A 25000-nucleotide genomic window follows, 5' to 3' on the forward strand; every position below is an offset into this window, starting at 1 on the left:
GAACAATAACAAAATAGACTCTGGAATAAAAATCGGCTGTTTTGATGCGTGTTGTTGAATTTACAAATCAGAACTAGGGAAATAAACAGGGTATACTGTAATTATTTAATTTAATTTTCAGTTGTTTGGCCTCGGTCAAGTCGGAATTGAGATATTTCCGATTGCAACATAAGGCACCATTTTAGTTGAATGTGGTCACGTGTCATTGGAAGGCGGAAGTAAATCGCCGTTTCGCTGCTGTTTTGCTAAACAAGCAGCTAGCTTGGTGTCCTTATTCAAACTATATCTGGCACCGCTAACATCAGGCATTTCCCATGGTCAGGTAAGACTTTTTAATGTAAAGCAAAGGGGTTAATTGCCATTATATTAATATGACATTTAGTCGTTGACATTGTTCCGGGCGAATACGAAGTGCAAGGCGTATGGCGAAGCTGATGGTGTAGTTGACGTTAGCTGACAGTTTTTTACGAGCTTTGTTTTTTTTTAGCGTAAGTTACATTTATGGTAAACGCACCAAATACGACGAAGAATGGCGGGTTACTGAGTTAGATTTTTGCTGTTGGTTTATTTCCAGCTTTGTCATGTGAGAGTCAGATGGGCTCAGAAGAGTGTGTGTGTGTGTGTGTGTGTGTGTGTGTGTGTGAGAGAGAGAGAGAGAGAGAGAGAGAGAGAGAGAGAGAGAGAGAGAGAGAGAGAGAGAGAGAGAGAGAGAGAGAGAAGTGGTCCAGGCCTTTTCAAACTGAGCATGCTGGATTTGGTCTGACAACAAACACCACTGTGATGCGTGCACATTAAATGCATCCGGAAAACCTCACGAGTTTCCACATGTTTACTTTTGTTTTAGACGGATAAAACCTTGATTTGGAAAAGTGGAGCCTTTCTGTTGATGTATACTTTCAGCAGCCCTGTTGTTTATGTTGTTTTGTAGGATGACCCAGAAGCACTGCCTGGAGGGCCAGGTGTACTCAGTGCCTCTAATCCAGCCAGACCTGAGGAGAGAGGAAGCCATTCACCAGATAACAGATGCATTACTTTACTTAGAGACCATATCTACAGACATCTTCAGCAGGCAAGCACAACACACGCATGCATACACTCCAGCTAGGGCTGGGAACTCTGTTGAAATAAAAATGACAACTTCAGAGCAATCTCTAGCATGAGTGTGTTATGATTTATACATGAGATGAGCCTAAGTGTGACAACAGGGAGCTTGAAAGGCGTCTCCCTACATTATATGTAAGCCAACAGCGTGGGCAGGATTCACATTTTTGTGCATATAGTCTCAGTTGTATATTTTTTACCATGCATGGATGTGTGTCTCTGTGCAGATGTGGGTTTATATGTTTATATATTGTTTCCAGAGTTTCTCAGAGTGTAGAGAAGAACCGCCGGCAGCTGCAGAGCGTCACTGACCGGATCCGACTGGCCCAAGCACGTGTCGACAAGATCAAAGGCAGTAAGAAGGCCACGAAGGTAACACGGCACCTTTTATGTTGTAGGGGAATTTTACAGTGGAAACCCAATCAGCTGACAGGATAGTAAACAGGATTCATTGAAAACAGTAGCCTTGTGTCAGTCAACTGTAGCATCATTTGTGTGTGTAGGTATTCTCTAGTGCCAAGTACCCAGCCCCAGATCGACTTCAAGACTACTCCTCTATCTTCAGTGGGGCTGTGGATCCCTCCTCACAAACCCGTCCTCGGTACAGAATACAGAACAAACTTCGGCCCCTTGATGACAAAGCCTTGCAGGTGAGATACGCATATGCACAACTAAAGTGGCAGTTGCACTGAGGTTTTGATTGTGCAACATGTATTGCTCGCCTGCAGATGGCCTACCATATTGTTATTATGCAACCATAAAAAAGCAGCATTTTTGCATCTGCAGATGAAACAGTATTGTAGAATAGTGCTTCTAAAACGCACAATGCATGCCATGGTGCTCTGAATTAAAGAAACTAAAAGGAAATGTGTGCTGGCACTTTGGTCAAGGCGGTCTGATTACCACTTAATGGTGTTAAGCTGTCTTTGCATAGCCAACCCTTTTAAAAGTGTTGGTACAGAACAGGAATAAGTGGCGACATAATTAAATTCCACTCACACTCTCCCATCACTGATGACAAAAGGTCATCTTTACACTGAATGGAATCCACCGGAAGCAATATACTTTTTATGGCGCTAAATTAATGTTAGTGTCTACAGAGTGCTGGTATATTTCCAGTTATATATGTATTTTGTTTGTTTATGCCAGCCAAAATTGAGGTTTGTTTAGACAAGCAAGTGTTGAGTTATTATTAGCAGTAAACGTCTTTTGCTTTTGCCCATTGTGAGCCAGCTACAGCTCAAACAGCTCAGGTATTCTTTTCACACAATGAGTGAAATAACCACCAACCAGGTAATTAAATGGTACTTTGGCAATAACATCAATTATTTCCAGCTTCATCTACCACCGAACATTTAATGGGTCATGGCAGATTATTGTACAGATGTATTGCGGAAGAACAGATGGTAAACTCAACCCTCTTTTTTTAAGATGTATTTTATTTGCTTTATTGATAGTGACACTAGAGGGAGACAGGAAAGGCAGGAGAGAGAGAGGGGATGACATGCAGCAAATGGTCTGGGCTCAGATTTGAACCCAGGCGACTTGACCCTCTTTTTTTCCCACAAGCATGTCATTTTAGCCCTAATTTGATGCTTTATCTACATTGCCAGTATCCCATTACGAGCACCCTGTGCAAAGACAGATGTATTTATCTTCTCATGCTACCACTGATTTAAAGCTTATCATCATCATCATCATTATCAGAGACATTCAGTAGCAAGTAAACTTTATAGACGTATCTCTTTTGTGGATTTTGCATGTAGACAAATGCAGTGTCATGTATCCCTAAAGAACCGTGACACTCTTTAATGTCGTGACAGTCCCCGGCAGGGCCATGGGTGCAGGAAGCGTCAGCCAGATGGATCAGGTGGATCAGTCACACACAGTCTGTGTCGAAATGAGCTGTTAGTTAAATCTGGTACAACACATCATCTCTCATTATTTCTGGAAGTTACGTTTTAAATAAGCTTAAATAGAAAATGCGTGGATGATGTATGGTGTGTGTTTGTCTGTCACCGGGCATTAGTGGGAGGAAGAGGCTGTTAATGTGTGTGTTTTGTTCTTTTTTTTCCCAGAGTGCCTGTGTGTGTGTGTGTGCGTGTGCGTGTGTGCGTGTGCGTGTGCGTGTGCGTGTGCAGACATGCCTCAGCTCAGCACCGAGGTCCTGCATTATTAATTGTGAACACCACAGTCTTCCTTTCCCCCTCTTCGTAAACCAGCATATTTTCTGCTGTGTCTGCTCGCGTTTGCAAGTGTGATATTTTTTGGTTGTGTGTCAGAGAAGGAGACAAATGAAAACACTGCTGGTAATTTCCTCTGGTGCAGCCATGTATTATTCAGAACACCCCCAGCAGTGTTGTCCCCCACCATAATTTGGTATTGCGTTGCTTGTGCACGCACATCTGTGCATGCATTTGTGTGGCATTTGTGATTTGCATTATTCAGTATTGAGGTGACATGTGATGTGTCCTCATCTCACTCAATGTCTGTCTGTCTTCATTTCAGGAAAAGCTGATGTATTTCCCAGTATGTGTGAGCAATAAAAAGAGATCTGAGGATGAGACAGAGGAGGGTTTGGGCAGTCTGCCTCGCAACATCTCCTCTGTCAGCTCTTTGTTGCTGTTCAATACTACAGAGAACTTGTGAGTCCACACACGCACTTTTCCTTTTAACACCTTCCTCTGTGAGGCTACAATTTAATTGCCTTTATTCCTTTTGATTCTTGTATTTGAAGATATAAGAAGTATGTATTCCTGGATCCTCTGGCGGGAGCGGTGACAAAAACACACAACACTCTAGAGACAGAAAAAGAGGAGAAACCGTTTGACGCTCCGTTGTCCATTACGAAGAGAGAGCAACTGGAAAGACAGGTACCTCAAACATTGTCTCATCCCCTTTCTCAACTCAAAAAGCTTTAAAAAGTTAATATTATCTCAGTGGAAATGGAAATGGAATTGTTACACAAGCAGAGTTAGTGATTATAAGTAATGTTTTAATGATGAATCATGATGATCTCTTTTGTTCCCCCACCACCTCTCATCAGACAGCAGAGAGCTATTTCTATGTGCCAGACTTGGGCCAGGTGCCCGAGATAGATGTGCCATCCTATCTGCCTGACCTGCCGGGCATCGCAGATGACCTGTCCTATAGTGCCGACCTGGGGCCTGGATTTGCCCCCTCAGGTCCCACACACAACATCCCTGAGCTACCGTCTTTTTCTGGGGACTTAGAGGAAAGCAACGGCCCTGGTACACACACGCACACACATGCACACTTGTCATTATATCTCCAAAACACAGTATATCTGTGAAACGAAAGGGTGGTAATATTATTGATTATTCGTGTCCACTGCTGTTCCCTGGCTGTAAATGTGGTAGCTCGAGTACCTTTTACTTTGAATCTTTTCAAATTTGCTGTTCACATTCATGACCCTGAGAGGAAGACCTATTGATTTTAGTGGCTGCATGACCTTTCCTGTAGTGCCACCACCAGGCTAAACCTTCAGGTTGTGAACATGATAATGTTAGCACATACATTTCCAAACAGCAAAACTGTTAGATGCTTTGCAGTGTGGGGCAGACTAGGAAGACTCATTGATGTCATGGCTCAGGGCAGCCACACTTAATACAATCCTCCATTTATTGGCCAAACCACTGAACCAGATTAGGGATGTAGTCACAAGGTCCATGAGGATTTAGGTTGTTTTGGGGATATACCTTGTTGCCGCTGACCCACTTCAAATTCCTTGTTGTCTCATTGGAGTTTAGATTGATAACATGTCAGCTGATGTTGAAATTTCATGTCTTTATTTCAGGATCTCAGTTCCAGCCTGAGGTTCCACCTCCTCCCCCACCTCCTCCTCCTCCTCCCCCTCCTGAGCCTGCTCTCACTCCCACCGCTCCTGCAGGAGCTCCCCCTCCTCCTCCCCCTCCACCCCCTCCCCCTGCAGACAACCCTGCAGAGGCCTCTCGAGCACCAAGCTCAGGTGAGTCACAAATACACAAATCAGATTTCTTGCACAGGCCATATAGTATAATCTGAGGAATGTGATTGACCTTTGCAGAGAATAAAAGGTGAAAACCTACAAACATGCATACATACACATATTCACTGTCACCTCAGCGCCCAGTGTGTGCTCCTACCAGTTCCATCTACAAATTCAACCTTACCTGAGTATTCACTCTGTTGACTAAGATGAACCTGATCAACCTTGATGGGTGAAAACCCAGCACATCAACACACTGCCACCACTGTCTCCCTTGACTGCAGGCCCCGTGTCTGGTGCTCCCAGCGAGGTGGTTCAGCCGTCAGACAGCCGCGCCAGTCTCCTGGAGTCTATCCGCAACGCCGGAGGCATCGGCAAAGCCAAGTTACGCAATGTCAAAGAACGCAAGATGGAGAAAAAGAAACAGAAAGAGCAAGAGCAAGGTGTGTGTCTTTGGAGTGTGGGGTGTGCTTGTTGTAACTGGCAGAAGATGCATCTTTAACATTAATGAGAGAATCATGCAATCAAAGTAGAGCGTGACCAATCCCTAGTTAGCATTCACCCATGACTTTACACAGCGCATCACATTGCATGTCAGTGTGTTAGCTTTTGTGTACACATCTCACAGAGCTACAGGCACTCTGTGGTTATCATCACAGTCCCAAGAACAGCCCATGGCTCTATGACCTTTGTTTCATAAATGCCACCTTCATTAAAAGGCTGACTTGGTTAGTCTGTTTTTCAAGTGTCTGACCTTCTACTGACAGTACACCCACTCTGTAATTTCCGGTAGGAAGGCCGGGTCATGGCTTAACATTTCACTTTTGGGGAGAACTGCTATATATTGGGGCTTCTTGGACTAACTAACTACACTAACAACCTTGTAATTATGCACTTCCACGACAGAGCATAGGTCTCAGGAATGAGAAGAACAGATGCACCAACCTAATTGAAAAGTACAGTAGCATGTTTTACACTTTATCACTCTCTCGCAGCAGTGGGAGCGGCATCTAGTGGTGGGGACTTCATGTCTGACCTCTTCAATAAACTGGCCATGCGCAGGAAAGGTGAGGAAAAAGCCATCCCATTTCTTAAAGCAAGATTAAATTAAGAATACATAAGTCAGTGACTGGGGTTGAATAATGTGTTCTGTTCTCTCTCTAGGCATCTCTGGCAAAGGTCCCGCAGGTGGAGAATCGGGTGAAGCTCCCGCTGGCACCGGTGGCGCATTCGCCCGGATGTCAGATGTCATCCCGCCACTCCCCGCCCCACAGACGACAACAGAGGACGATGATGACTGGGAAGCATGACATGGTGGAAGCCAGCCAGCACAAACTAGTGAACATGAAGCACTGATAACTCTAAGCATTTGAGACTGCCAGGAATGAATGTTCAGTTCAAGGGACTTAACGTCCTCAGATGTTCAGAAAGAATCTATCTGAACCCTTTTTCATAAAAAGTGATCACTCATTTCACTCATTCTGTAAGTGCAAATGGGCAAAAGTAGGCCTAATAATGCCTTATGTTGGTTGCCAACCTCAGGCTCTTCTGTGTGTAAAATGCAGCGTTTAGTGTCTCCTTACTGGATTCATGTGGAATTAATCACATGTACACATAAGCAGTGTCTGTCTCACCACATGACTAAAACATGACTGCAACAAAAGTGATAAACATTTTATTAAGAGCATATTCGTGGTGTTACAAATGTCCTATTTTTTCATAAAATTAAACAAGTGAATAACATTATAGAATACTTCAATCATTAAAAATCAAACACAGATCCACAGTAATACTGTGAAAGCAAGAAACAATTTGACAAATGTCTTTCCATAAAATAAATGCATTTTAAATAAGTACCCTTTGCATTATGTAATATCTATTTTTGAACATTAATAACATATCTTCAAGGTTAATCACTGAAATGACTGCATACTGAAGTAATGTGTGAGAACCTTTCTGACGATTCATAGAATTGACTCAAACTGATGAAGCTGGGCTTTTGTATAGCCTTTTGGATGTGACTAGAACAATAATAATAAAAAAAAGAAGTGAAAAAAAAAATGCCTCCCTGTTTGGCCTCTGCAGTCCAGGCTGCTATGACCATTTGGAGGACTGATGGCTGCCCCTTGGCAAACCACAGTTTCATGAGATGTCATACAGAATATTCAAGGGTGGAAATACAGTACATTTAAAAACACTAGACCATAACATTACGATGCTGCAATGAGCAGCAGTGGAAATCTTTGTAGTGAACATTCAGATGTCCTAAATATTATCCAGTTGTTTTTTTTTTTTTTTTTACATCAATTTCTGATGTTGCTGATGTTGAACTGATGAGCTGCTGCCCCTGGGAGTTTTCCCAAAGCTTCTCCTAACTCAGGCCTTTGAACTTTAATAACGTCAGCGGAGGACTTTGGGAGTCAAACTATGGCTGCTTCTGTCTCTTATCCATGAAGAACTGAAAGAGAAGGACAAGTTGTTTCTAGTCATAATATGCATTCTTCTCACAGTGATTTGTCAGTGTGTGTGTGTGTGTGTGTGTGTGTGTACAGATGTGTGTTGGCTCCTCACCTTTCGCAGGGCAGCAAAAGCAGGGCCAAAAGTTGTGTGTGTGTTAGTTTGATCTTTGATCCAGTTTGGGAGTTTGGAGAGAGTAGAAGGTCGAGAGTAACGTCTGTCACACAACACAATGGCGGCGTAGTCACCACGGTGACGGATAGCTCTTCCTTTGGAAACAGGAGGTGAAATATGTGTAAATATGTACCAGAGTTGCTTACTAACAATAGAAAACTCAAGTATGGATCAGTGTTATTGCTGTTGTCATTGATACCACTGCTTCAATACCTATGGACTGATTGACAGCCTTCATGCAGAGGTTTTCTATTAGTGCTTGGCCGGGGCTTCTCCCTCCACTGTGAGGCTGGAGTGTAAAGACAACAGACAGGGTTCCCACTTTACAAGACTTTACAAGAATAAAATGTTTATTTTTTTCCATTATAATACTTTTGATTTTTTTTTTTAATTCTGTAGATAAGAGGAAATAAGATAAGAGGAAAGGCTTTCCTACCAGGTGTTTGTCCAGATAAGACATCTTTTCCTGCAGCTCTGGAGACTTGATATTGGGATATGGCATCCCCACCATCACTACACACCTGTTACCACATGCATGAAAGCACACAGAATAGAACATACAGTACTGCATAATTGATATGTAGCTACTGCCACCCATGTGCCTTTTGTCAGACATATTAAACACACCTGCCGAGGTCGTCTGAGAAATTGATGCCCTCGCTCATCTTTCCTCCAACCACAGAGAACAGCAACGCTCCCGAGAGTCCACCGCCAGCCACAGCACATCTCTAACAAAAAAATAAATAAATAAATAAATAAATAAATAAAAATGAAAAAAAAACAACAGGAGTGGCAGTGGTAAATACATCTTAATTAAACTGGATGATTGCTGATGTGAGTGTCATTGGTGCCAAATTCACCTGGATGCAACGGGAGAACTCACTCAGCACTTGCTCCACCTGGCTGGCCTTTTTTGGCTCCATAAAGATCTGAAGAGACACGTGTACAGTGATACAGCACTTAAGAGAATATTACTGAGCATTGGAACGGGCTGTCCATTTACAAAAAGATACTTAATTGATCCCTGAAGCGAACTTCTCTTTTCGCTTGCAGTCCTCCACAGCTGACTGACAGCTTCTCTAACCACGCGGCTGCCCATGGGCCAAAGGAACAGTTTACTCAAAACACAGAAGGGTATTTTCCCCATTTACCCCCTTTGGCAACGTATCCATCCAAATAGTTTCTGTGTAATATGACAAAATTTCCAATTAACTACAATTTTCTTTGTATCCCAGCACTATGAAGAACACTTCACTGCTGTCCAACCAAATTCTTGTATCTCCATAATATCAACTTTTCAGACACAAAGGAAAACAGTCTTGTCTCTTGGCTGAGGGCTGTTCATTTTTCAGTTAATATAATACTTTTATAAAGCTTTCTGAACCCACAGAGGAGCATGGAAATACTCAAATTAAGTTAAAACATGAAAATCACCGAAACTGGAGATACAAGGTTTTCACTGGACAGCGACGACTAGGAAACTACTGTGTATCTCTCTGCCCTGAAATCATACTCACTGAGGCTGAATTGATACACACTGTCTGTGTTCTCTGGCGGTAAATAATTCCCAACAAAACTCTTCACCACTGAGGGCTGTGGATTATGTCGGGTATCTGTGTCATTCTTTGCGGAACAAGCTGTTTCCTCTTCAGAAGTACATTTTTGACTGAACTCCATAAAAGGATACCCATCCATCCCCACTCTACTGTGGTGCTGGGGGCCAGTCATGGTTGTGCCAGAGTGGAAACCTCGCCAAATCATGCAGCAACTATCTGAATGTGTAGATTACACCAGGGATAAGTGGAAAGATATCTTTTTTGGGGGTGAACTGTTCCTTCTTAGAGCCTACTAGAAAAGTTAAGGCCCTCGAAGGTGTGTTTTAAAGAGAAGCTGTGAACGCACTGAGCTCATGTACCTTCTTTTTGTTAGACAGTCGAGCAAGAGCTCCACTGGCCTCCCAGTGGGAAATAATCCGCCTTGAGTATTCGTAAGAAGGGAAGAAGCACACGACGCCGCCTGGCACCACATTACAAATGTTGGAGAGAATGCGGCCTGTCTCATCCATCTGTAAAAAAGACACATAAATTTATTATGATGCTGCAGTGAAAGCGATAATGAAACAGCCAATAATATTACAGCGAGATGTTAGAAGAGGAAAATACAGAGTGTATCTGTGTCTGCATTACCATGTGCGGCGCATCTCTATTCTGGAAAGTGAAATCCAATTCCTGACCAGATGGACCGCTGCACAGGACGATGGGAAGAATGTTCTCAGGAGGAATTACGTGGCCTGCAGACAGATACACCAGAGAGGCAGAGACATATCAAAGAATATGCTAAATAATTCTGCATGGAAAGCACTTCATATAAATAGAAAACATTTTCTGTTGAAAAAAAAAAAAATCAGGCTATACTCATTCTTTGAAAACAGGGAATTTATAAACAAGTTTTTGTCAAGCACCCCATCGTCTTTCAAAATTTCCCACAAACAGAAATATTGATATATGAGTCATCAAGATGGTACATTAGAAATACACAAAAAGTGGAACTCCACAAACTATTGCGGTGTTATTAAGTGGGCCACTCACCACAGGAAAACTCGGTGATGCGCTCCTCTCCCACCCCGGCGGAGAACAACAGCTCTTGTTTGAAGTCTGAAACCTACATACACATCTTTTAGGACTGTAAAGATGACACGGCAACAGCTCAGTTTATTTTTAGTGGAGTTGAAAAAACTTACAGGCTGCATGGTTCCTCCAGCGATGATGACTGCTCTGCACTCCTTGAGCACCTGGGCAAAGTGGACCGCTGGATTCAACAGCAGGAACTTGACACTGCTGTCCGCCAAAGTGCCTGGACACAAAAAGTGATCAAGTGCTTAGATTTCAAGAAGCCTACACCAAGAAAAAATCCAAGGCCTGAAAAAGCTGTCTAGGAGAAAATCTATACTTTGTATTCAGTTTATTGAATTTTGGGACACTTTTCACATCAAGCACTAAATGAGCACTAAATTGGAACTATGAACCTACAGACGTAAGGAACATCAAAATTCTTAACTCCTTCCCCAAATCTGTGGTTACTGGATAATCAAAACTTGTTTTCATAAATATCTGCACTGTTTCAACTTCATATGATTATGTTTTAACTTGCCTTGCAAATGCTATCTCACATTTTATTGCCATCAAACTGTGCAGGAACTGCAAATGAAAATTATCCTAAATGGCTTATAATCTAAAACTACTCCTTTCTTGAAATGAGCACTTTAAGCCCTGGATTTCTGTGCATTTGTGTATGTGTGTGTGTGTGTGTGTGTGTATTGCTACCTTGTCTGTGCACCACCACTCTGCCATCAGTATTGCTGTTGGTCAGAGCCATGAGGAAGCCCTCTACGTGCATCATGGGAGATGCAGACACCACCTTCTCCAACTCTGCAGACCCCTTCTGGTCTGCTGAAGAAACTGCAAACAGAGGACAGCAAAGTCTAAATCAGCAAAGCCTTTAAGGATAAAAAAAAAAAGATCATTATATCCAGAGAACAGTCACTGTCTTGTTTACTATCTGTTGACTTTGTTAATTACCACCTGAGAGGCATGTCTGGACGTGACAGGCAGATGGTGAACAGTGATGTTTGTGTCTACACAATCATAGGTCACAATAATGCACACCTGGTAATCAATTTTTTCCAACTGGTGCGCTCTCCACCACAACATTGGGCTGGGAAATGTATTGTCATGATAATGTCATGATATGGCATTTCATAATCTGCAATGAAGCACTGTGTATTTATTTTGTGAAAGCAACAATAGTCTTCCCTGCAGTATTGTTATCAAGTTATCTGATCAAAAATATTGTGATATTTGAGTTTGTAGGTATCGCCATGCCCTACAACAAATGATATTTTCTGTTACCTGTGCATTTTCCAATGAAGGAGGAGAGGGAAATTCGATTTTATTAAACATTTCAAAGTTAATTAACAGTAATGCGCTTGCACTAGTCAGTGCACAGCCTTTGAGCGAAATAAGCCAAGGGAATTTCAGGTCATCTAACAATAATTAATTCAGTTTGTGACAGCCTGTAAATTAAACATTATAAGCTGGCCTCTTGCCCAATAATTTGAATAAGCAATTTTATGGTCATCATAATGCCAAGTAAGTCCCCAGTGATGGTGTGTGTCTCCAGATATGTGGGATACATAAAGACCTTCTGATCTATTCCTCCTTGTGTAATACACATTGTCCTAACAGGGAACTGACCTGGAGTGGTGCTCTGGCTGCTCTGCAGTGTTTGCAGGTAGCGGTTTAAGCCGTCAGTGCATCGGTTCTCTTTGTTAGAGCTGGTCTGAACATGTGGAGTCACACCTGTTCCTCCATACTTCTCCATGAAGCCACACAGCTGCAAAGAGAAACCCCAGGGAGAACACGTTTCATTTCATAGCGCATCACACTGTGACTATGCCATATTTATGTGCCCTGAGGCATGCAACAGATAACACACACGGATGGACATACTTGCCACTTACTTTTCTGCTGATCTTGCTCTTCTCAAAGTATCTCTGGAGCTTCAGTGACAATGACAGCAACAGAGAGAGAAGCAGAGAGAAAAAATGTGACTGGGGTACGCCATATAGCTGCAGTAACTGCTTGAATACAATAAATAATGCTGCTGACTACCTTAAACAGGTTGATATTGTCGATTTGAGCCTTGAAGAGAAAGTTGTTAATTGTAAGCAGGTCTGTTCCTGAGGACCAAAAAGAAATTAATGGTTATACAATTCAGCTTATATATGTATGTACAGTATATATGTATGCATGTGTGCATATGTGCTGACCTGGTTGTGTAGTCTGGCTCTGTGGATTCTGTCCCACCTTACCTGCAGGGATAATACACACTATTACCAGGAAGAGAACAACAATAAAACAACAGAACCGCCCAGTGATTTTGACAATAATTAACATAAAAACTCATTTCAGCCCAAACACTCTCACCTCCCAGTGCCCGGACAAGGCCCTCGAGCACAAACAGAATCTGTTTGACGTACATGAGGTTCTTTGCCTTCAGTCTGCTCCTGATGACGCGGACACATAACCATCAACAGTCTGGAGAGGAGCTGTATTATATTTATTCTGTGAAAGAGTGCATGTGTACGTCTGTGTATACTCACTTATAGCGTTCAGAATACTGAGTGAGCTGAGAATGGGCACGGCACAGCTGCAGATAGAGAATGCAATTTATTCAGCATATCACAAGGATCATTTATTTCAAATCACATACAAGAACCTCGCTGCTTAGATTTGAAAACCAGATTGTGTATGAATGCATTTACCTCCACTCCTGAGAGCTCTGTGCTGTGTATACAGGAGAGTGTGTCACTGAGATTGTGAGCTTCATCTATGATCAGCACCTGGAGAAGAATCATAATAATAATGATCATTGAGCATTCAGACAGTCAGCTCACTACTAATATTGGAACTGATAAAGCGTGGCAAAAGTAATGGGCACTAAACTGATCTTAAGTTCAGATTCTTACCCATATAGTGGTGTTTGCTTGAAATGCTCCACTACTGTTATTTTACTGGCCATTTGGTTTTCTTTTTTTCCACAAGTCACAGCAGCATTTGCTAGTTTTCCAGCCTTTTAGATCGACTTGAAATGTCAGTACTGCTAGGCAATTTATCAGATATTTGATGCTAACTAGTACTGAGAATTGCTAAACTACAAGATGTGTACAATTAGAATCAAAAATGATAACACCCAGCACCCACAAAACCCAACGCTACCTGTCCCTTCAGCTGGACCCCTGCTGCCCGTCTTGTGGCTTCATGAAGAACCATCTGGTAGGGCAACACCACCAGCTACAAAGACACAAAGGTATTTAAATCTCAAAAAACATGCATACATCAAACAGACAGCTTATGTTTTCAGTGCGCCTGTGTAAGCACAGACAATACAGCACATACATTGTATAAAGGTAATAGATGAACAGAATAGAAAGAGGAAGTTAAAGGTGCACTATGAAAGCTACAGAGGGGCAATTTCAGTGAAGACCCTTTAGACTCTATTGACAAAACACACACATGGAATAAGACCCATTGAACATTGTTTTGTCAGTTAAGCGTAAACGCCCTCACTTAAAATGCACCTTTAATGTGTATCTTTTGGCATCAGTAGCTGATGTATGCACACTGTGTTACCTGTGCAGGAGGAACGGCGAAGCGTGTGGCGTAATAAGGACAGGCGTGTGTTTCCCTGCCCAGGGTGAGCAGACGCTCTATATCATGGACTTTGCCGAGCACTTCATCCCTCAGCTGCTGCAGCGCTGCAGCCCCATGATATGGGCACACACTCTTTGCGGGGCCCCTCTTACGTTTGACCCCCTCCTCGTGATGCTGCTTCTCTGTGGGATTGGGAGAGACACCGTAAGCATTACAAATCTTCAGTCATTAAAATACAAGCCCCTAGTTTGAAGGGGAATAAATTTCAGTGAAGGCAGACTGTGGAGTTTGAAATGGGAGGCACAACACTTGGTTCACTAATGTTAAGGAAGAGGTAGAGGAAGGATGAAATCCCTCAGGCTCATGCCAAGATGAATAACGCATAAAATTAATGCAACACTTTTAAATGTCTGTATTGAACCTAAATGTTTTCCTGATGATACTTAAAGACATAAACAATAGAGTGAAATGCTATTATATTTTGGGTTATGATGGAATAAAAGAGTTGTCCAGAACTCCTTAGACATTTCTAAGTTATATCATTTTGAGAGCTGAGTGCCATTCATCAATCTTCATCACACCATAACAAGGTGGGATGACTTCCCATTTGAAACTGCATTGTCTGCCTTTAAGTATTTTGGGATGTAGTGTCTCTCACCCTGTTTGTTCTTCTGCAACTCCAAGCAGCGATCGTTAATGCGCTGGATGCTGCCCAGCCGGCGCACCTCCTCATTGATACACAGATTCTACAAAGTACACAACCTTATGATTACTGTACTCAACAAAAGGATACATAGAGCCAAACCTTAATATGCATGTTTCCAGTAGAGCTGGGCAATATTGACAAAATAAAATGTAATACTATCGTTGACCAAATACCTCAATATCGATAATGTGACTATATTGCAGGGATAACTACTGGTGCTTCTTATAAGATATTTGCAGACAAGAGATTTTGATAAACAAAAATGAATAATGTGTGTATGATGACCAAGCAGGTAGAAGAGATGACATGTAGACTCAAATCAATGATGGACATAATATCAATGTGTCTTAGCTCAATCAATTGTGGAGTGTGCTTCTTTGTGTGGGGAAGGTAGAAAAATGCAGATATATGCGTGCACGTGGATACCTGCCGTGAGCCCAGTGTGACCAGGCTTATCTCCTGGCTGAAGGGACTCTTTTGAACCTCATGGACAAACTGGGCCAGCTGGGAGTGAGTCCGGCTGCAGTAGTAAATCTGCAGTAGTAAACACAGTTCTATCTCAGGTTATGTATGGCACAAATTTAAATTACGGAGACACTCATTCTTACACTCATGTATCTTTACATTCTGACACTTGAATTTGAGTTACTGTTTAACATCTCATGCAGACCTTTGTGACATGTTCTTCAACCAGGTCATCATCTTCATCATCCTCGGCAACACAGAATCTGTTGATGTGGAGCAAATACAACCTACTGTTATACCCTGGTCTGGTGATGTAGGTGGCACCCATTATTATCTGCCCTTACTTGTTCTTGGTCTTTGATTCATCATCACTTTCATAATCTGCAATAATAAGCTCCTCCTCCTCAGGATCTCCTGATGCCTCCGCTGGATCCTCTTTACTGAGCTGGAGCAACTTGAAGGCCTCATCATCTTCACAGCCCTAAACACAAACACACATAAATTCATCCATCCAGTCATATGTGAGACCTTTATCCACGGTGACTTAACATAAGAAAATAAATATTTCATACAATAAAGTCCTCGAAAGTGGGCTGATGGTAAAACAATAGCATGCACGACCTCTTACCTTTCTTTTCATTGCGTACTTCAGTTGAACATTATTTCTGATCATCTCCAATTTTTCCTCCCTCTTCTTCCTTTTCAATTCATCATCCTGGCATGTACACAAAAACACCCTGATGTTTAAAGTCCCCATGCAAGGACACTAAAGAGCCAAAGCACCAAAACTCTCTGAGATTCACACTAGGGGTCATATCAGAAACATCCAGACACTATTACCTTTAGCTTGGACACCATGTCGCGCTCTGCCTTCTTCTGCACAAAGTCGGTGATCCAGTCAGGCTCTGATGAGGAGCAGGTCGACGAGGACTGGGGAGTAGCGGAGGGCAGAGTGGAAGAAGTGGAAAGGGATGCTTCTCCTCCTTGCAGCAGAGCAGCTGTTTCGTGTCTCTTTCTCTCCTCGTAGTCCCTTAACCAGCTCAGAGCTCCACATATCAAACTCAGAGACTTGCCCTGGGTAGAGGGTGCACATATTTAAATCATCAATCAAGTTCCGCTGTAATCTCTTTCTCTCTCTCTCTCTCTCCCCCCACACACACATGCACACACGCACCGTTCCAGTGGGACTCTCAAAGATGCCAACTTTGCCCTGCTCAAGCGCACAATACAGAGACTGCATAAACTGCTCCTGGATGGTATAGGGCTGGTAAGGAAATGGAAATTGACGGCTGCCACTCTCCATCCTGGTGAAGCGATGTCCCTCGGAGATGACACGGTATCTGGGTTATAGGGGGGGAAAAAAACATTATATCAAACAGCAAGATCAAACATCTTAGCTCAGGTGTGGTCAGGTTATTCAGGAGAAGAGATGGTCCCTTGCTAGCCATGGTGCTGTGAACAGAGCAACGGTTGTTTTTACGACAGTATAATTAGTTTCAAGTTACACGAGCATGGTTAGCTTGGCTACACACCCTTCAAAATGTGTGTTTTAAGGGGAATAAATTCAACTCACGTTACTTGTAGTTCAAACTGATGGCTAAAGTCAAATCTGTCATGGACAGGGCTAGCTACTGAACCAACACAACAGACTGAAAGCTACTCTCTTGAATTTACGTAACAGTTTCCGTAACATCGATGCAAGTGTTTAACCGCTGATTCTCATAGACTTTACAAAGAGCTTTAATTATAACGATATACTCACTCACTGATATGAAAAGAGTTTTCGATTTTAATTGTATTTTTAACTACGGACCACAGACTGTATGCTTCGGATTATTCAACAAGCGCGCCAACATACAGCAATGGACCTGGAATCTGACCAATAGCAAGCGAGAAAAACACATGTGGCGTGTGATTTATACGCCAGCGTGTCCCTGTAATGACGGCTATATAAGTGTACGTGGTGTCTTAAGCCTTTCATCAGCGGGATATTTCTTTAGATGACTGTCACTTGCACTTGTAACACGCAACTCGTAACTTAATCCATAAACTGTGTTAGTGCAAGTGGGCGCATGTTACACTGCGCGCACCGCCCATCTGGTGCAGACTTGATAAGTGAATGTAAGGCACCCAAACTGGACTGATCCCCTTAGTTCCTTCCGTCATATCTGGAAAGTTCTCTGCCCTTCCTTCAAGCCGTGGTTAGATGCCAGGTTGAGAAGTAAGCAGTACAGCAACGTGGAGCTCTCGCGACCTCAATATAAGCTCACGCTCTTATAAAATAGACGTGCGCGCCTGGTGCACGGCCGTTGCAGAGAGACGGCGTAGCTGGAAAGTAACGCGTGTTGACACAGGACCATCCTCAAGTAGTTGGGAGCCTGTTGTTTTGGAGCTAGCGTTGTCGCTGACGGCTGCCCACATTTGGCGTGCAGGGAGCGGTAGTTTGCCAACCCGCACGGCTCGCCCGCATTAGTTTGCTTTGATTTGTGGCGCAGGTCAGCAGGAGGAAGGGAGTTTGATCCACCACCGCATGACAATGACTGCAGAGGAGCAGACGAGTGAAGGACAACACAGCATCCCCATGGAGGGAGAGGATATCACGCCGAAGAAAGATGGTGGTGTCTTAAAGGTGGATTTATTATTCATCCAAAGCTGTTAAGTGCAACTATCCAGTCAGCCAGCTAGCCTGCGTGCGTGCTTGATTGGTTTGCTGAGTGCTTGTCGTTGGCCTATTATGGCTAAGCGAGCATTAGCTGACGGTAGCTAGGCTAAAGTTTGCGCTGCCATACGACCAGCTAATGTTTGCTAGCTCCAATAATGTCAACACGTGTGCATGCAGTTTCGTAATGCGCGTTTAGTGGCAAATGTCACATATCCAACAAGCTACGCACACCCCATTGGCGAACCCGTTGACGTTTAGATGTCTGCGGGAGTAGCTAGCTGTCACATGGCTATTCACTAACCCATCTTACTGGCCACATTTCTAGAAGAGTCTGGAGAAGGAACAGATGCAAAAGCTAGTGGCAACTCATGGACGTATTGAGTACTCCAACACACACACACACATGCTGATGTAAAGCACACACACTTACATATCTCTGATTGTAGTTGAGTGTAGACTTTCATTGCATTACAACAGCTCATCATTTTATTGTCTGCTGCAGAATGGGTGTGAATGGTTTGCATAGCGTAGTGCCATTATGGAAAGCCAGCTCCTCATGGTCTGATGCAGTGAGGATTCATCTTTGTTACCCAACCCCACTTCTCCTTTTTAAATCTCGTGTTGTCTGCTTTGTTTTTTTTTCCAGTTGGTGAAAAGGGAAGGCACAGGCACAGAGTTGCCTATGACCGGGGATAAAGTGTTTGTACATTATGTGGGCACCCTTCTGGATGGCACACCATTTGACTCAAGTAGAGACAGAGGAGAGAGGTTTTCTTTCGAGTTGGGCAAAGGTGGGTTAATATCTGTAACACACACACACACACAAGCATTCATCTGCCAGTGTTGTTATGGCCATTATAACACCATCATGTTCTTCTGTGTTTTTAGGTCAGGTGATAAAGGCATGGGACCTAGGTGTAGCCACAATGAAAGTGGGGGAGTTGAGCCAGCTCATATGCAAGCCAGAGTATGCTTACGGATCAGCAGGAAGCCCACCCAAAATACCCCCCAATGCCACTCTTGTTTTCCAGGTGAGACTGACTGGCACTGGGTTAATTTAATAGTCCTTTTCATTAGGGCTCCATGATCATATCGGCATGTCATCAGCATCGGCCGCTATCAGCCTTAAAATGAAATAACGATATGGACCTGAAAATGAAAATTTCTGACGATATGGGAAATAAGTCAAATTTTCCCTGCTTGTGGCTTTTTATCAGGATTGTGTCAGGGAGAGCATTGCCCAAGCCTGTAGATGAATCTTACAGTTGTGTTTGAAAGAAAATGTTGTATAAAAAGAAACATGGCATGGCATACATAACCTAAGTTGAAGTAATGTTCTTATTTTGCCCAGTGAATGTGTACATTTTAAAAAATCACTGTATTTTATTCCTGCATCTGCCAGTGGGCCATCGTGACAAGAGTAGGCATAATAAAATGTTAATTTCACTACAGGAGAGTCTCGATGTTCTTTGCAGTTAAGTGGGAAAAAAATATGTGTATATCGGTCTCGCCAATCAGTCAAATGAGATGAAAACTCAGATATCTGCAAGAAATCCAATATTGTGCATCCCTGCTTTTCATACCTTAAACCTGTCCATAGTATGTTTGAAGGCAACACATTCGCTACCTTCTTGCTGCTTCTGTCTTGCTCCTTCTGGTGCCATGTCCAGCAAGGGATCTGTGGGCTTTCAAAGTCTGTTAGTTTTGAATGGGAAAAAAAAAAACACAAACCTCTTGGTTTTTCCTCCTTTATATTACTGTATATATTGTTATTACACTGTTTTATATTTTTTATTCTGCTTTCGCTGCCTGTAGAGCTGCTAAACCAATTTTCACAGTAATGTTGGTGACAATGTTAACAGTGACAAAGGATTCTTATTCTTATTCATATTCTTATTCTTTACAGTTAATTTTATCACAAAGACAGTGAGCTGTGTTCTCAGTGTTGTCCATATAGACACTGTCTATTTGGTTTGGGGTTTATCCATTGCTAGTATCTTCACTATGAAATTCAGAAACAAGTACAAAGATAGCAGTGAAAATGGGCGGGGTGCATTAAGTCAGCATATTGGGTTTGTGTTTGACTCCTAGTGTTAATAACGGGTTGTCTGAAAGTTACTGTTGGATATTAAAGGTCATGTCTGTACATGTTTAGGTGGAGCTGTTTGAATTTAGAGGGGAGGATATAACTGATGATGAAGATGGAGGAATCATCCGTCGCATCATCACCAAAGGGGAGGGCTACTCCAAGCCCAATGAAGGAGCTGCTGTTGAAGGTAACCACGCACCATGACACAGCTATTTCATAGTTGAATTTTCTCATTTATGAGGAGAAATTAGAGCAAGGCTGACAGTCTTGGCTTCAGACACAGAGGGATGATCAATTTTAAATGGTTTTTACAGCCACCTGCACAAAGTAACTTTGATTGACATTTGACAGTTGGAATTTGCATCACCTACTTAATGCAGCTGCCAAGTGCCCAGTCTTGTTTGTCGCAGAGCCTAAACCCACTAGCTTTGTTTGTTTTGCAGTCACTGTGGAGGGCACCTATGAAGGGCGAGTGTTTGACCAGAGAGAACTGAAGTTTGAGATTGGAGATGCTGAGAGTCTCTGCTTGCCATCTGGAGTGGAGAAAGCCATCATGGCCATGGAGCAGGAAGAGGAGTCTCTCTTCACTATTAAGCCCAAGTACGACAACAGACAGACAGCAGGACACACATTTACATTGTGGTGGTAGAGATGGGTTCAGTCTGTTAAATAAGTACTTATTTGATATTTTTGATATTTGGCCATTTTTTAAGATGCAAACACCAACAGAATTATTTACAAATTTACAGTGAATATTGTTTTAGGATGATTCCAGTCATGTTTAGCCTGACTTGTGTTTGTCATGATTGACTGTTCAAAATTTCATCACATTACTTTGCCACAAGGACGAGTTTTATACATTGATTAAATATTTAAAATTACACAGTCATCACCTATAAAATATTTTGCTCTAATTACTAATACAGATGGAAAATAGGTTCTGGTTGAATTTTGAAGAGATAATCAGTTATGTTGCCATCTTATTGATAACTAATGCATGTTGTCTGTTTTGCAGGTATGGCTTTGGAAATGCAGGAAATAACAAGTACAACATTCCTGGTGGAGCGACACTCCAGTATAAAATCAAACTGTCAGCCTTTGAAAAGGTGCCCTGTAATAATTAATGCACACACAGCTCAATTTTAATTGACTGACTGTACAGAAAGTTTGTCCCCTTATAAGAAGTGACTGATCTTTTTTTTTTTTTTTTTCTCCTCCACCCCCCCGTCATTAGGCAAAGGAGTCATGGGAGATGAACACACCAGAGAAACTGGAACAGAGTGGCATTGTTAAGGAGAAGGGAACACAATACTTTAAGGTATGTAGGGATGTATTTAAAAAGCTGACAGTGGTGCAGAGGGATTCTTAAGATTAAGTTTTTGTTCATGTAAGTTTCTTGGGTTTTATGTGTTTAGGAGGGAAAGTACAAGCAGGCGTCCGTGCAGTACAAGAAGATTGTATCGTGGCTGGAGCATGAATCTGCTTTGTCAGAAGAGGATGAGCAGAAAGCCAAAGCGTTGCGACTGGCCGCACATCTGAATCTGGCCATGTGCTTCCTTAAACTACAGGAGCCAAACCAAGCTCTGGAAAACTGTGACAAGGTATTTGTTGTTTACTCTTACACTCACCTGAGAATCTACTGCGAGAAATTCCCCCTTTTAAACAACATTAGGGAAGGATTTTAAAGATTTATGTGGGGGATATTAGAGTCAGAGCCGGATGGTGGCAGAAGAGGCTGTTGTAAAAGACAATGAGACAAATTTATGCAGTATGCTTGTATTATAATTTTTAAGCAATTTCTTGTATTGTCATATGTTGAAAGGCAAAATGTTTATTTTCTGAAAATGGTTATAAAACACTTCAGAATGAAACTCGGTTGTAAACAAGTCGATCTAAGGAGTAAGATGAGCAACTAACAGATTCAGAATGGATGTTTTGTTTGTGGGGAAAAAATAAACATTTACTTCTACGGTTTTAAGTACTACACATATTTTGAACATCTTATTCCCAGTCATATTCAATTCAAATCTCTCTCAGAAGTCTTCAGTCATTCTGAGTATAATGAAGAGAGCAACTGCAGTTAAGCCTGAGGAGACGTCTTTAACAAACAGCCACTCACTCTCTTGTATTTCAGTGAAACAAACAGCCGGTAGGCTACACACACGCTCCTAAAGTAATGGAAATATGTATCCTAGTCAGAGCAGCCTTCACAATTATATTTTCACTTGTAAATTATTAACGCAAACCAGTTTTCATTCTAAAAATATCAGTGGGATTTCCCTTCTTTATACCAGAAGTGCATGCGGAATTCATAAAAAATATGCACAGTCATTTGTGTTGTCCCAGGGTGAGTTTTGAGCCCTGGATATTGATGTGGGTTAAAAAGTTAACCAAGTCATGTATTTTTACTCTGTACTTTATTATAGGCTCTGGAGTTGGATGAGTCCAATGAGAAGGCTCTGTTCCGAAGGGGAGAGGCGCTGTTCGGCATGAAAGAGTTCGACAGGGCTAGAGATGACTTCCAGCGAGTCATTCAGCTTTATCCTGCCAACAAGGCAGCCAAGAGTCAGGTAAACACCATTGGCCTTAACTTATATCCTGTCAGCCAAGGGATGGAGATCTGGCCTAAGTGCAAGTTCAAAAAAAAAAAAAAAAATAGATCTGCAAAAGTCTGTTGGCTGTCGCTGTACCTGTATCATATCTGAGGACCATTGGTATTGTGACCTGACATCTGCTGTGTATCACGCCAGGTGGTTCTGTGTCAGAAACACCTCAAGGAGCAGCACGAGAAAGACAAGCGCCTCTACGCCAACATGTTCCAGAAGTTTGCAGAGAGGGATGCCAAGGTGACAGGCTGTCTTAGTTCTCCACATCAACCATAAGGGGGCAGCATAATCGTGGGTTTGTACTGACAGTACACATAGGTCAACTGAAAAGTGAATAATTATTGCTGATTTGGTTTCTCCTGCTTTTGTCCCAACAGAAAGAGGCAGAGAGGATGAAGACAGAGAGCAAGGAGAATGGCGATGAGATGGAGGTTGAGAATGGAGCAAAGGAGTAAATGTAAATGATGAAGACGTGACTTAAAGTTTGTCTTGACTTCAGACTTTTGTAACCTCAGCCATTTGTGTTTTTAAGGTGTGAGTGTGTGTATATGAAGTGTGTCTGTGTGAGAATGAGTGTATCAGTGAGAGCACTGACTGTGGGTGTATCCTTTGCTGGCTTTCTCTGTGTCTAGGCTTTTGCCATGGCAGCTAGCTGACTGGGCGGGGCTTCTCTAGCTGATGGCACCTCAGAGTGTGGCTTTAAATGAGTTGTGTGTCTCCTCCCACCCTCTCAACCCACAGCTTTGAACTGTGCATGTGTTTTCACAGCATATTGGGTAGGAAAAACAGCATTCAGATGTTATGTTCGAGATCTCAAACCCTCACCTGTCAAGGGCTAGACCATTCACCCTGCACTTCCCCTCTGTTCCATACCCTTTCTCACGAGTTCTTGCTATCCACCCCACCACAATCCATTTCTCATGGGCCTACTGATCAACTTCTTGAGCACCAGTTCAGATGGCTGTGTATGTACATTTGATGCGTTTGAGTGGTAGAGTGCCTGTGTCTCCAAGTACGTATGTAGCAGCACTGCAGATAGGAGGAGTAATGCGATGTTAGCCTGGTATAACTCCTGGAGTTCAAGCTTCTCTCTCAATCTTAAGATGCAACTCCTCTATAGCAGCCAGGGTACAGGACTGTTCACCTTTACTTTGGAAATGTTGAATTTGTACTGATTTTTTTTTCCCTATGTTGTACTTGTGATTTCTGTATTAATTGTTCTTAAAATGATGAATATAACAATAAATTACCTAACTGGAATATGTGCGTGCAAGCAGCTAGAAATTAAATTAAATTAGCTTCTCCTGGCCATACTCAAATATTAGACAGTTCAGTCTTAGTCTTATTTTACTGTAAAAAAAATAAAAATAAATAAAAATACATGTATAAACGTGTGCATATACAGCTCATCAGATCCAAGCTCTTAAGGCTATAGCTGAACAGAGATGTGAGCTCTGTTTCATTTTAGTCACCAAAGCACCTGTTGAGCAAGCTCTTCCCTGCAACGGCATCAATGTTGAGATCGGTTATAATTGCACAGTACACCCATCAAGTTCATCCCAGAGATCAGTGAGAGCGGAAGCTGGGTTTCTGCCCTGTCAGAGTCAGAGGTGAGTTGGAGGACTAATTTGAAACAGGGCTGTGGGTGGTGTGTGACTACTTAATGTGTTGATCTTCTTTGAAAGGGTCACTGCTTGGTCTGCCCTGACTGAAGGATCCAGTATATAATAAACAACAGCAACAAACGGTTGGATGTCTGAGTGTTATATTTCCTCTTTTTTTTTATTTTGAATTACTGGCTGTCCTTGATTAATATGTTCCTCACAGTTTCAGGCGATCGTCTGGCTTCTTGTTTTCCTGTTCAGTCTGTTGAACAATCGCTCATAACCGAAGCCAAAAGCCACGAAGCATGCTTGGAAGAGTGGGGAAAAAAAGACTGTCAGGATTAAGGGTTTGATACAGCTTGTGCTAGGAACAAATCTCCTGGCAGTACATCATTACAGCTCTAGGCGCATGTGCAAAATGAACTTAAATCAACCCTTCCTGTAATTGTGTATCTCATCAAGAAGATGTATTGACTAAGAATTGGTACACTAATTCTACTTTTTTCTTCATTAGTTTCTTTTGAAATTGACTTAAATCAGACTATAGGGTTAATTAATCACTGAGATCTGTTTGAAATTTTCCATATATACTTCAAACTGTACATAAAACGGTGCATTTGTAGATGTTATTCCTTCTTAATATAGTTTGAAAGGACAAAATAACCTTTATTGTAGATAAAGGCTTGCTTGCAGATAGCCTGTGTATTTCAGTGTGTATTTCAGCTGAGAGTCACCTGTATTTCTATTGTGATTTTTTTTTTTTTTTTTTTTTTTTTGAAGCCTAAATGCATATACCACAGTGACCCTCTGTATTAAAACACTTTTGCAGTATTTGTTCTATTAGGCACTATAAGTTGAAATTTCATTTGGCTTTATGCTAGTATTTGTTTTCCTGCCGTGGAAGAGATCTCTTCCTGAGGCCGGATCTGATCCTCT

The 25000-nt window shown here is 42.2% G+C and overlaps 3 protein-coding genes across 6 annotated transcripts; 2 read left to right on the forward strand and 1 right to left on the reverse strand.

Moving 5' to 3' along the window:
* Positions 1-193: 193 nt before the first annotated feature.
* Positions 194-6945, forward strand: wash1 (WAS protein family homolog 1). Its single transcript, XM_030053198.1, has 11 exons — positions 194-322; positions 929-1069; positions 1362-1473; positions 1605-1751; positions 3610-3746; positions 3839-3974; positions 4148-4352; positions 4919-5089; positions 5374-5532; positions 6085-6156; positions 6254-6945. The coding sequence occupies exons 1-11, from the start codon at positions 315-317 to the stop codon at positions 6397-6399; spliced, it is 1434 nt and encodes a 477-aa protein (XP_029909058.1). The 5' UTR covers positions 194-314; the 3' UTR covers positions 6400-6945.
* Positions 6946-7260: 315 nt separating this feature from the next.
* On the reverse strand, positions 7261-17248 carry ddx11 (DEAD/H (Asp-Glu-Ala-Asp/His) box helicase 11). 4 transcript variants are annotated; one of them, XM_030053197.1, is made up of 28 exons: positions 17234-17248; positions 16278-16443; positions 15944-16177; positions 15732-15818; positions 15448-15584; positions 15309-15366; positions 15065-15172; positions 14591-14678; positions 13912-14114; positions 13498-13572; positions 13044-13121; positions 12882-12928; positions 12706-12785; positions 12549-12590; positions 12391-12458; positions 12240-12278; positions 11974-12112; positions 11044-11178; positions 10461-10573; positions 10309-10381; positions 9907-10010; positions 9636-9785; positions 8581-8649; positions 8348-8448; positions 8157-8241; positions 7934-8009; positions 7661-7815; positions 7261-7547 (listed from the first exon to the last, which is right to left on the reverse strand). In XM_030053197.1, exons 2-28 carry the CDS (start codon positions 16404-16406, stop codon positions 7515-7517), a joined length of 2706 nt encoding a protein of 901 aa, XP_029909057.1. In that variant the 5' UTR covers positions 16407-16443; positions 17234-17248; the 3' UTR covers positions 7261-7514. The 4 variants fall into 4 exon arrangements, with proteins under 4 accessions (XP_029909057.1, XP_029909055.1, XP_029909054.1 ...); XM_030053195.1 differs by lacking the exon at positions 17234-17248 and adding an exon at positions 16870-17120; XM_030053194.1 differs by lacking the exon at positions 17234-17248 and adding an exon at positions 16866-17120.
* On the forward strand, positions 17248-24206 carry fkbp4 (FKBP prolyl isomerase 4). The gene is made up of 11 exons (XM_030053199.1): positions 17248-17732; positions 18412-18556; positions 18654-18796; positions 19921-20041; positions 20298-20454; positions 20870-20960; positions 21089-21172; positions 21270-21455; positions 22281-22424; positions 22605-22700; positions 22838-24206. Exons 1-11 carry the CDS (start codon positions 17634-17636, stop codon positions 22913-22915), a joined length of 1344 nt encoding a protein of 447 aa, XP_029909059.1. The 5' UTR covers positions 17248-17633; the 3' UTR covers positions 22916-24206.
* The last annotated feature ends 794 nt before the right edge of the window (positions 24207-25000 follow it).

The sequence above is a fragment of the Myripristis murdjan genome, chromosome 6 (genome assembly GCF_902150065.1).
Source record: "Myripristis murdjan chromosome 6, fMyrMur1.1, whole genome shotgun sequence".
NCBI classification, from domain to species: domain Eukaryota; kingdom Metazoa; phylum Chordata; class Actinopteri; order Holocentriformes; family Holocentridae; genus Myripristis; species Myripristis murdjan.